The sequence below is a fragment of the Channa argus genome, chromosome 3 (genome assembly GCF_033026475.1).
Source record: "Channa argus isolate prfri chromosome 3, Channa argus male v1.0, whole genome shotgun sequence".
Taxonomy (NCBI): domain Eukaryota; kingdom Metazoa; phylum Chordata; class Actinopteri; order Anabantiformes; family Channidae; genus Channa; species Channa argus.
Genome location: NC_090199.1, coordinates 2,885,032 through 2,897,816, shown reverse-complemented (window position 1 = coordinate 2,897,816; position 12,785 = coordinate 2,885,032). Strand labels below are relative to the sequence as shown.

At 39.6% G+C, this 12,785-nt stretch overlaps 2 protein-coding genes across 39 annotated transcripts in view; one reads left to right on the top strand and one right to left on the bottom strand.

The window, feature by feature from the left end:
* Positions 1-12,785, bottom strand: part of LOC137124436 (uncharacterized) — a 274,410-nt gene that overhangs the window by 123,837 nt on the left and 137,788 nt on the right. The window lies entirely within an intron of this gene.
* On the top strand, positions 5,515-11,523 carry LOC137124495 (uncharacterized). Its single transcript, XM_067499571.1, has 6 exons — positions 5,515-6,029; positions 6,420-6,521; positions 7,086-7,382; positions 7,771-7,822; positions 7,931-7,972; positions 9,354-11,523. The coding sequence occupies exons 1-6, from the start codon at positions 5,861-5,863 to the stop codon at positions 9,412-9,414; spliced, it is 723 nt and encodes a 240-aa protein (XP_067355672.1). The 5' UTR covers positions 5,515-5,860; the 3' UTR covers positions 9,415-11,523.

Genomic DNA, 12,785 nt, shown 5'->3' with positions numbered 1-12,785 from the left:
TCAACAATATTAAAACTGAGGACACCTTCAAACCAACACATTAAACTATGAAACACCTCCAACAACCTATAAAAATGTAGAAAATGTTTGAATATTTGAAGATCAAACTAATCCATTTAGTATCTTGTAGTATTTCAGTGTCCTGTTACAACTAAACAGAACTAAATCACTAAAACTAAATCAAACCAAAGAACAAATCAACTCACTGTGATGTTGCTGAACACGATCCAGACAGAGTCCGAATATAAAAATGATCATTTCACTTCCATCACAGATCAGTAGTTTTACTAAATATTGTGTTTTAGTGTTTTTTGCAAAGAAGAGACCGTGGGACACGTCACGTTCTACTGTCACAAATATGAAACAGAAAGACTCCTAATTCATAAGCTGAAAAGCTGAAGCCTCATTTTTTGACTCTGGTCGTACATGTAGCTTGTTCCAAAAGGCTGATGTTCTAATGTTCCAACATCTGTCATGCAGAAGGTGCAAATATTACAGTTAACGTTAAACTGATGATGAAGAAATTCCTCATAAGCTTTTGGGGGAATGGGAAAAGCTAAATATTTGGTCCTAATTTGAATAATATCAGTTTTAGATTATTCAAATAAGATGGAAGTTTCTTCTTACAGGGCAGGAAAACACTCCATGTCAAGAGTTGCTCTAATTACTTTGTTACTGCATCTTTTCTGATCAGGATTGAAATTTGAAATGAACATAGCTGCTGGTGTGTTGGTTGAGAACGTGAATGATGGGATGAGCAGATTTTTGTGAATTAATACGAGATGTCGTAACAGGATTATCTTACAGCCACACTGCTCTGATTTTTCTGTCCCTGTGAGGACAGAACAGGATCCATCTGGTTTGTCATATGGACAGTTTTTTATTTATTATATTTTATTATTTTAGCATTAAAGTGGTTTATGCACAAACACTGGATTCACTGTGTTTAGTTTTTAGAGCAACATGTTAATTGATAGTTTTATAACATTTTTATCCCAAAAACATGTAAATTGTGGAAATTCTAAGCTTTAATATAAATTTACATGACAGATGTGTCCGTGTGCCAATCATAGTTCACATCAGTGGTAAATCTGGATGAAGTATGAAGCCACAAGTTGCACTAGATGAAGAGCTGAATGATCCGGCTCAGTACAAGGAGCTGGAATTCACGGGTTAAACCTTTGGGGATCAGGACATTTCAGGATGATAGTCACAAATGACTAAAATCACTGCTACAACTTGGTGATTTTAAAGCATTTTGGCCTGAAGTTGTTGAGGTTTCCTGCATTAGTTACACATTTGAACATTTAGTTTGGCCTTAAACCTTAAGCACAACTGCTGCCATTTCAGTCCGGATTCAGCTGGAGTCTGCGCTCGGGACCTGCTCTTGATGTTTGCTCAGCGATGGCAGGATCTGGTGTTGCCCTGAGGCTGCATGAGTTCAGAGAGTCTCCAGCCTCCAGACCCACTGATGGACCAACTGTGTTTACACCAAAGTGAGTGAACTGCAAACCGAACCTGGAGGTGGTGGTGGAGAACAACTCACAAATCAGCAATGCTACAATGTACTGTGACGAGGACGGTACAAGTCCTTCATTCCAAGTCTTACTTGAGCAAACGTCCAAAGGTTTTGGCCTCAAAATATACTTTAAAGTATCCACAGTAAAACTCATTATGCAGAAAGGCCCATGTACTTGGAGTATTTCTATAGTGTGGTACTGTGACTTTTACTTAAGTAAAGTTCTGGTAGTTTTTCACCACTGCACATATGGATTCATATCTGCAAATGATACACATACAATTCAATTCAAGTAACAACTGATCACACGCACATTATTAATACACTGATACAAATCACACTCAGCAGTGTTTTGCACTTTATGATGACTGACGCTTTTTTTTTACATGTTAAGAAAATGTGTACAATCAGTGATTTGGGAGTTTTTATACTTTAGACCTTTTTATTCCCTTTTCTCTACAGACCATCACGTCTGGGGACAGATGTACATGGATTATACCCAGGACAGCTGGGCAGAGTCCACACTGTCTCAAAGGAACGTGGGTAAGTGTGACTCTGCTATGACTTCGACTTCACTGCATCTAAGAGCAAATCTCTGTACTTTTTACTCCACTGCATTTCTAGTCAAAGCTGTGTTACACGTTACAATCACGTTACTCTACACGTTTCATTATAAACCACTTTTTCTGTTTTTTCTTTAAATGAAAAATCACTAGAGACAGAGAGTGATCGTAGTGTCAGTTCCTCCTTCCATGGTCTTATTAAAAAACATATTAGCAGTACTCAAAGGGAGCCGGTGGGCAGTAATTTTACTCTTTGGCGTGTTGTGCTGAGTTTCTGCATCTGTTGCAGCTACAGCCTTGACAATCGACGGTCTCTTCCGTCTACAAACCATCAGGATGAAAACTACAAGCAGAGTTTTGACATCTGGACCCTGAAAGCTCTGTCTGCCCTCCGTCACAGTCCTGCGGTGCAGGACCAGCGCCTCCCCCCCCAGACGGTCTACCAGGAACATTTTGGTCTTCAGTCTCGTCTCTTTGCAGAAAAAACCTACACAATGTAAAATATTCTGTGCAGACACCAACAACATCAATGGAAATTCAACTGTTGTTCAGTTGCATTAGTTGTTTTTAGTATAAATCTACAAACCACAAACCTCAGCTTCTCTTCAGTGACAATAAGAGTTGATATTTATTCTTTACATCTCAATCTAATCGTCACGGACGTCACTGCACTGTTGCAGTTTGTGAGTACTTTCATTGAAACTCTCCAAAAAGTATTTTTTGTAACTTCCTTGCATTGGTTTCCTCCCACAGTCCACTAGCAGGTTAATCTGGCAAAGCCTAAAACATTACTGTTGATAATTTCAGTTTGTGCATGATGTGATTTAAGCTTCCTTTAAAGGGCAACGTCACCAATTTTCAACTTAGTTCAGGCTGGAAATGTCAATGAATCCTTTTAAACTTCCTTCTGAATTATTTATCATCTTCTAGCTGAAAAACTCCTCCTGATGACATCACCCAGAGGAGTTTCTCATCATTAGGGGTTTAGATTATATCACCTGGAGGGGCTCTGGAGGAGCAGGTCGACCATGATTACAAACTGCAACAAGATGCAACAAGACATGATCTGAACTAAAGGTTCCTCTGAGTGATGTCATCTGGAGGCGTTTTCAGCTAAAAGTAGAGAGATATTTTAATGTAGGGAAGTCAGAGGGCACTTTAATGGCATTCATGTTCATGTACTACCCAAATAAGAACCACAAGAAGCAGGTTCAACAGCAGTGAAGGTTCCTTTAATTGGACAAACCTAAACATTACAATAATCGTTCCATTACCAGTCAATGTTCAGATGATAAGTGGGAAATTTGCAGAGCTTTTACCTTTAAGAGATGGTATTTGAAGTAACTGGCAGTTGTTTGAGTTGTGTTTCAGGGATCTTTGCTTTTTGAAATGAGTTTTTCACTGTTTGTTCTGTTGGAGCTGCAGTGACATCACATGTCCACACAAGGACACTGTTGTTCACATGGTTTTAACTGCAGCTTAACAAGCATTTGTGATTTTTAGCACAGAACATAGACAAAATGTTTAGGGAAATTTAGACAGAACAGATTTATTTGATCTTTACATGTTGTGTTTTACCCAAGTGTTTGCTTGTTGGATGGTTGTGTGTTCATATAACAACATATGTGAGTCATGCAGAATGAAACGGGGCAGTAAAATTGTCCCTTTTAAAAGTTTTCTGTTTCATTAAAATTGATCATTAAACTGATCAAATCCTACATATGCACACTTCCCCAGAAACAGGTGGCAACATCATCAACCCTGATAACACTTCTCTAAAAGAGAATATTCCCCTTGAAACGTCTCAATATACTTCACAAGGGATCAAACTGTCCACTGAAAGTGAAACGAGTAATTAAAAAAGACACAATTTATAGCAGAATTACAATGTGATAAAACTAGTTTAAAAACATTTTGCAGTAACTTTCTTTCTTTACCCTTTTAGTGACATAATACAAGATCTGGCTTTGTCTGTGATATTCTTTGTATTTTTTTGGAGGAGGAGGAACTAGCCAGTAGAAGTGAGAAAGCTCTGTTAGCTGGATACAAGGCTCTAGGATCAGCAATGGGCAATGGAGCAAGTTTGGTCCAATAGCATCTAAATTGAATAAACAAATAAAAATCTGTGTAAAATCTGAGTGTTGCATGAGTGGGTGGCAGGTATATTAATTTTAAAGACACTTGGAGACTTTGTCTAATGAGTGTAAGCTGTTAGACTGGTTACTGGTTCTTACTGTTACTGCTCCTAGTTGTTACTGTGATGCCTGCAGAGATTGGGCCTCTATAAAGAAACACCTCTCTAGCTATGCTGACCTTAAAACTCTGCTGCAGCTTGTTGCTGTGTCTGAAAAGGTCAATGCTGCTTGCACACAGACGGCCTGCTAAAAGCATTAAAGTAGAGGAAAAGTTGATCAAAAACTGTTCACATCATTCAGGCCACTCTGGACCAAGTGGGGCCAAGTGCCTACAGCATCCCTGACACCTCTTTGTGCTCTGTAAGCAAACCTGAAGGGATCCACTTCTCCCGAGTTTTCACCTAAGATCTTCTCATTAATAATCTTATCAAATAGCTACACGTTACATTTCTAGGCCTGTATGACATGACTAGTGTTTGTCACTGATTTTTCCTGTGGAAATGAAGAAATCTTTCAGCTGAAGACACACTGTGCTCATTCTACACAGACCGTGTGATAATAGTTACTCCTCATAATCCTGTCGCCTTCACAAACACATTTCACAGCTCCAACTAGCTCAGCTTTTAGTGAGGGACCAGTGTCATGTGTATGACACAAGTTAATCATTGTATTTTTACTGTGCTACTAAAGGGATCAAACTAACATGTGTGAGTGTTTCAAAGAGTTCATACAATGAAGAGAAATAAAAAGTAACAAGTCTGTTAGACTTGTTATTAATCTCACTCTGAAGAAGGCTGATGTTGTTCTTTGTTCACGTTAGGTAACATACCTACATAATTGTTTAGTGAAATATTTGCATGTTAGCCAAAGAGAATTCACTCGTCCTAGATCACGAACACATCGCTGCAGGTGTCAATCATGGAGCTGGTTTTACTCTGCTCGTCGTTCCTGAGAACAAATAAATGAAAAGCTTTTTTTCTGCCAGCTCATGGGGTTATTTTGACTTGAAACCACAGCCGAACATCATCGTCCATCACTGTATCCTACAATTACAGATGATGTAATATTTAAAATGGCTGCCTCTGGTTTGTTTCTCATTCATGTTACTTCTACAGTCTCAGCCTGGAAATGAATATGTTGCTGTGCATTTGTTCATATTCATTTCCACCATTCGTGACTAATGTAAAACTGTCATGTTAAATGTAAGAATTCCAATAAAAACATTAAGAGCTTTAGCCAAATATCTTCAACAAGTTGTGAACAGAGCTAACTTAGAAGCAGATTTGCACGTTGCAGAATCAATAGCAGGAGTTTTTTGGCACTTTAAGATTCTGGGCTTGGATTAGATTTGTGCATGTGTGTTGTTCTCCAGCATTTCCTCAGTTTACATCACAACATCCTGGAAATGTTCCTGCCAATCTACGTTGTTTTGAAATCAGCAATAGCTGAACGTTTCCATGGATTCCCCCTGAGAGAAACAAATGATGTGATAAAAGCTTCTTCTGCTTTGCTTTCATGTCGTTGCTTTGCTCTCGTCATTGTTCTTTCTCTCGTTAGGGAATCAAGGGAGTGGCCATACCTCAGCAGATCACGGCATAGATGTGTGATTTGTCACTGGAGGTGCTTCACACAGTGTAGAAATCATGACATATACGCTTTCAGAGTCAGAGAAGATCGTTGGAGTCAAGATGAAGATACTTGTGCTGTTTCTTCTGGCAGTGCTGGGCTGCAGTGTGGTTGAGGGGAGTGATGAGCCTGATTGTGACCTGAGCATCTTTAAAGAAAAGAATACAATCCAGTTTTTTTTCAACTGTAAGTGAATATTTTCAATATATGCCATCAATAAGATACATATGCATGACACGTAAGCACAGTGTCAGGGCTTCTAATCCATCTTGGGACCTCATCTCTTTCTTTGGAGGCAGCTGTAACTCTGTAAGGCAGTTGGCAAGACACTGAAAGCCAAGTTGCTCCCAGTGGTACGAGCAAGCAGCTGCCATCATTGGTGTGTGTGTGTGTGTGTGTGTGTGTGAATAGGGGAATGTGAAGGAACATTAGAAACTAACATGTTCATATCAATTTAATTTGCTCACAGTTTATAGCATGAGTCCACTTTTTTAATATTCTGCTAAAATTCTTAAATCTGAAACTAAACTTGTTTCACTTTTAGTCAAATCAAACTCGTGCTGTTTTTTCTGTCAGTGCTCGGCCAAAGTGTGATTGACGGAAGGAATGTGTCAAAATGTGCCCTGCTACGTATTGAAAACCTGGGAGAGAAGTTTGTGATCAACGAAATAGCCAAGTGTAAGTAAATGTTGCATTTACATCATAAACACTGAAGCTGAATGATTGAAAAATACAGAAAATATATGCTGTACATTTACATAACTATGCAGGCTACATATCCACAATGTGCTGGGTCCAAGTTTTCTTGGGTGGGTCAGGTGACAACCTTCCATGGCAGCTGACATCATGTGTGAACTGATAAATGTGAAGCGACATTGTAAACTAAGCAACATGCGGATGATCAGTTCACTTCCATTGAATTTGCTCACAGTTCGTAGCATAAGTCCACTTACTTTGATCTATGATAAAAAAAATGCTGCTTAGAAACAAAACCACAAACGTTAATAACCACGTTATTGGATCAATCGTCAGGAAATTTGATACAAAATACAACATTGATGTTTCCTGTAGAATGAAACTTAATAAAACCCTGTTGACTAGTTTGATAACAGTGGTTAAAGTGTCAAGAAAGCAGGACATTAGTTTGACATGTACAGAATTATCATATAACAAGAAGAAACATATGGAGACATATGGACACATCTTCTCAGTTTGGTTTTCTCTTTTCTCTCCTGTCTTCAGATGTCTGTCAAATGGCAGAGAAATCACGTTTTACAACCGATGCAGTTGAGAAGCCGATCAATGAGGAGCGCAGCCAATTGACTAGAAGAGAACCACAAGCCAAAAAGTATTCAGATATCCACAGAGAAGCACACATAGCAGCCAGAAAGCGTGAGCCGAGCGTAAAAAGTGAGGCACACATATGTCTAAAAGTAGGAAAGACCTCCACCGGCCACCGGTCTCCAAGTGATGTGGCTACTACCTTCTGCAGCAATGACAAAAATACAAAGTCCAACGTCTGTGAGATACCATGTAACGGTGAGATGCACTTTTACTTACTATCCTTTTTTTTTTCCAAATGATGGGGTGACACATGCTAATGGCCCACTGTGTCATGAAAAGCATCTACTGAGCCCATAAGGAGGTGGAGCACGGCTCTACTACACCTAAGTGATAATAATACCATACAATGTTCTTGTCACTGGAGCAACAGTTAGACTGATGTGTGGAGTGGGAGACACTGTTTAAAAAGAGGATTCAGAGGGTCAGTTAGTCGTCTTTGAACACATATGGATTTGATAAACGGCCATTTAATAGGATGAGAACATCTGCCACTCACACACTACAGTAAATGTGTAAGTGTCCACTGTGTGTGTGTTGGCGACACTTAACAGGAAGTACATTTTACTCTTCTTCTCTCCTCCAGACCGGATACAAAATGACCTAACCTGCTTGCGGGAAGTGTCCACCGTTCTTATGTAGGTACATTTTTTCAAATTACAGGGTTCATCAAATGTCAGACTGGCTTCTGCACTTATTTCCACTGAGAACTGAACTTAGTGTAGTTTTGATATTTTTCCTTCAAGGTCCAACAGGATTCAGAGTTTGACCCACCACACAGCTCAAAAGTAAGTTGACCCCATTGATTATTATATTTGAAAAACTTCTCACTGTTGAAGGCTGAAGAGTCGTTGAATAAAGAAATAGCATTCAAGTAGATATGGAGATGGCTGTTAGTGAACATTCATGAGGCTGTTTGCATGCAATAAAAACAACAAGAATAATAGCATGTGATGAGAGTGACAGGCTGTCAGAGGCCAGAGGACATGGACAGTAGAGTCTGCTGCTGGCTGGAAAACCAGTGGAGCCTGAATATGAGAGTAGTGCAAGAGAACAACTGGTGAATAAAAGTAAAATCACAATTAGCTGGAGGTCGAAATCATGATTTGAGACCAAACAGGAGAATTATGGATGTAGTGAGAGAGGACATGAAGTTAGTTGGTGTGAGAGAAGAGGATGCAGAGGATGCAGAGGATGCAGAGGAAGCAGAGGATGCAGAGGATGCAGAGGATGCAGAGGATGCAGAGGAAGCAGAGGATGCAGAGGATGCAGAGGATGCAGAGGAAGCAGAGGATGCAGAGGATGCAGAGGAAGCAGAGGATGCAGAGGATGCAGAGGATGCAGAGGATGCAGAGGAAGCAGAGGATGCAGAGGATGCAGAGGAAGCAGAGGATGCAGAGGATGCAGAGGATGCAGAGGATGCAGAGGAAGCAGAGGATGCAGAGGATGCAGAGGATGCAGAGGAAGCAGAGGATGCAGAGGATGCAGAGGATGCAGAGGAAGCAGAGGATGCAGAGGATGCAGAGGATGCAGAGGACAGAGTTAGATGGAGACACATGATTCACTGCTGAGACCCCTGAAAGGGAACAGCCCAAAGGAAAAGAAGATTTGCTCAATGCAGGTTAAAGTGCATTAGGACATCAGAATCCAAAGTCCAGAGGACGTCCAATGATGAAAACTAGTTTCAGAAACTGACTATCCAATCACAGTCCAAGTTAAACTACAATGGACATTTCCACACAGAAAATGCTGTGATTGCTAAAAACCAGCTGCTGCAGCTGCTCACGAGTGGAAGCAGTGGAAAAGAAATGGAAACAATTGTTTGCAATTGATTTTTAAAAATATTTCATAACTCTCCAGCACGTAACATGTACCAAGTTTCAGAGTTTTGAAGATCTGATGATGGAAACATAAGCCCCCTTATATTTCTCCCCAGTGGAGAATCCACATGACATTTTGCATGTGTGTTCAGGATAGTGTTTGCACGTATGTGTAAGAGTTATTGGAAACTTTTTGCCCACAGCCACTCAACATCTAACAGCCTGTAGGGGGACAACCATAAGGACATGGACAATGGACTTGGCCTCCCTGTGTCTAATACAGCACTAATAATGAGTGAATGACTGTGTTCACGATACCTTAATGATTTATTTTTCTGTTTTCTAACAGGCAAAAGAAGTTTGAGCTGCGAGTTTGCAAGGAACAAGTCATTGAGAACATCAATGAGTAACTGATTTAGGAAGGATGACAGTTTTTTTTTAATCAAAATGTTTTTTATGTTTTGTTTTTTAAAACTCGAACTACAGACGACAAAAACTAAAGCAAATTGTAGGAAAAAATAGTTTGTATCTCGCCCTCACGGACACACACACACACACACACACACACACACACACACACCATCTGAATGAACCTATTCTGATTTCTAATTGAACAATTAAGGAACTAGTCTTTGTCATAAGGGTCTGTGGCCAGTGGGGAAAAACATTTTGCTTTCAAAAGGATCAAATCCTCTTTTTGCAATAAGTGTTGTGAAACGTCTACTTTCAGTGTGTCATCCATCACCTTCACTCAGACCAAATGATCAGGTCAACAAATCTAAAACGGGGAATAAATACGGGCATTAGCTTTCTGAACGCAGCTGTGGTTTGCAGTATTTGACTGTACTTGTAAAAGGTGATTACTGTGAATCAATAACAGTACTTTACTGTATATTCCAAATGTAATACTGTAGCTAGACCTTCCAGTAACACTGCATTTCCAGTGTTAGTATGATCTACTGTACAAATGAATGTAAAAACATTTAGAAATGGCTAGAAATACTATACTATGATTGACAGTTGTACAGCTCTTTACAGGTAGCATCCTTTTCAAATGACAATAAATACCAGGCTAATAAACTTACTAATCAAGCAGAAATGTTTGCACTTCGGATTGGAAACTCCAGACAAGTACATTTCAGGGGACACTGTGTCGTCAACGCGTTCTCATCCCACAGAGGTTTTTGCAGCCTTCTGTTGTTTCTGTAGATGATTGTAGTTTGTGCATGACTGTGATTCTGTGATAAGGAGGAGTTTTAGTGTGTGCTGCTAACATCTGTGGGCCTTTTGAAACCTGCAGTACCATCACTTGATCACAGGAGGACGATGTTGATTCACAGGATGTTTAGTATCAAAGCAACAAGTAGTTTTTCTGCGATTCTTGTTGTTTTCATCATTTATCTTTATGGAACTTCTACAAGTGGTTCTTCGTGGCCTTATTACTCGTGTCATGTAGGAAAAGAGGACGACATTCAATCACTACATGTTTATCTTAACCATGTGATCATGACTGTAAAAAGACAAGTTGCCTCTAAAGACGTACTGCAGAGCTTGTGCTCTTGAATCCTTTCAACTACTACTACTCATGCAACTACATGAATCACTGGACCAACATGAATGTACGTGAACTAACAGCAAGGTGCTGCAGAATGGAATTAAAGCTTCTATTCACTGGCTGCCAGTGAAAGAAGACAATGTCAAATCTTAGTTGTTACTTCTCACTGTATTACTGCACTACAGGAAGCCAGTGCTGTCATGAAGAGTGGTGTGACATGTGTCCTTTTTGGCTGATTCAAAATGAGGCATGTGAAGGGGCTTTGACTGTGCATGTTGGTTTTCCATTCAGAGTTTTTACTGTCAGATTACTGCTGACTATTCATTTTCTGTGTTTGATGCTTTTCTCGTGAAGAAATGAATCAAATTTGCTTTGAAATGTTATTTTGAAGGTTGAATCACGGAAAAACAGTCACGTCAAAGTAAAAACAGAGTTTTCAGAAGAATCTGCATTAAATAAATATGCAAAAAAGAAAAAAAGTGATTTTGAAAGTCTCCTTCCATTTTTTTAATGATAATGTTTTCTAATGGTTGAAATTTCTGATGGGTATGAACAGAATTCACAGGGGGTGAAGACCTGTCATACCAGTCTCTTTCTCAGGAGATCAACATCTGAATCTGGACTGAAACCAAAGTTATTGGAATAAATCACATAGCTTTTACATTTTTTCTAAATTCTAAAAATGATTGTTTTCCACGTCCTCAGAAACATGTTTGATTTCATGGGGTTTAGTTGAACAGAACTGAGCCATTTGTTTGTTACAATCATTGATCTGTTCTAATCTGAGGAACAGTTGCTAATGTTGGTAATAACCAGGACTTCAGAGAGGAAACCTTTCACATGCAACATCAACTTCCACTGCAATACTCCATCAATCCACAGGGTGGCGCTGTAACACAAAGCTGAACAGAAATCTGAATTTGAAAATTCTGAAATTTCAGATTGGATTGGTCTGAAATGTTAATGACTTCATATTTAAAAGTCATTCATATGAGTCAGAAACATACAATATTGAATATTTGTGTGTGTGATCAACTGTCGGCCTGTCACCAGTGGATTCTGCCTTTTGGATAATGACAGCTGGGATTGGCTACAGCAGCCTGCAGCCCTAGACAAGAGAAGCAGGCAGCTGATGGATGGACTTCTACCAGCTGACTGCTGAGTTTTTCTTATTTAAGGAGATCAGAAATGTGTTTTGGCTGCACATTATTGAGGGATTTATTAACCAGTAGTAGAACTTGAAAATCTTTTCTGTAGAAAACTAAGGAGGGAATTAACTTGTGAGGGTTTGAACAAAAACACCCGGACACTGCAAAAAGAGGATCAGACTAAACATCAATGTAACATTGTTAACAAGGTGAAAACACGCTCACAAAAAGTAGCTGACACTGAATAAAAATCAAACCAAACCTCAGACGAAGACTCAGATTACAGAAACCCACATGGCCAGAAGCCAGGAGTCAAAACCATGAGACGGGTGGACTTGGAAACAGGCAGTTGCACAGATACAACAGAAACAATGACCTGAAACAAGGGGAGAGCTGGGATTTTAAAAGGCAGGAGAACAGTTGAAAGCAATTGTGACTGTTGATGACTGGTAAGCTGGAGAAATTAACTGGGGACAGGAAGTGGAGAAAAGGAGGGACAAAATAAAAGTCCAGGGCAGGAAGTGACTGTGAGAACCAGATCATGACAGTATGAGTGCAGCCAACAGGAAGGAGTCGTTCAAACCATGACAGGATTCTGTGCTCTGCTGGGTTTTAGAGCTTTGCAGTGAATAACGCAGAAGAGAAGGAATTTTTGAAAAAGAAGAAAAAGAAAATTCAGACAAAGTCCCAAGTGGTTTCTTTTCCTCTGTTGTTCACCCTATAAGCATTGACATGATCACCTGTATGAGACCTGTGCAGACTCAGTTTGTACTTCAGGCATGAAGCTTGATGGAGGCTGGAATTCAGAACAGAACATCGGTCATTTGACTCCAAATAACAGACTGATATTCAGTGAATCAAACAAATGTTCTTACATCCTCTGGACTTAACTGAAGCACATGTACAGGTCAGAGAGAAAACCAAGTGTGAGTGGACTGACAGTGTTTCACTAAAGCAGATCACACATTCTCATAGTATGTGTAGAATCTGCAGTTCAGGAAATAGACTTGACCTTTTTGTTTGTTTTGTCCAGTTTCTTCTAGTTTATTTCTGTCAATTGTTGTAATAAACAGGTTTA

Coding starts and splice junctions, on each gene's coding strand:
- LOC137124495 (XM_067499571.1), top strand. CDS start 5,861: ATGACATATACGCTTTCAGAGTCAGAGAAGATCGTTGGAGTCAAGATG. Junction 6,522..7,085: donor GATCAACGAAATAGCCAAGT/GTAAGTAAATGT, acceptor TCCTGTCTTCAG/ATGTCTGTCAAATGGCAGAG. Junction 7,973..9,353: donor ACCCACCACACAGCTCAAAA/GTAAGTTGACCC, acceptor GTTTTCTAACAG/GCAAAAGAAGTTTGAGCTGC.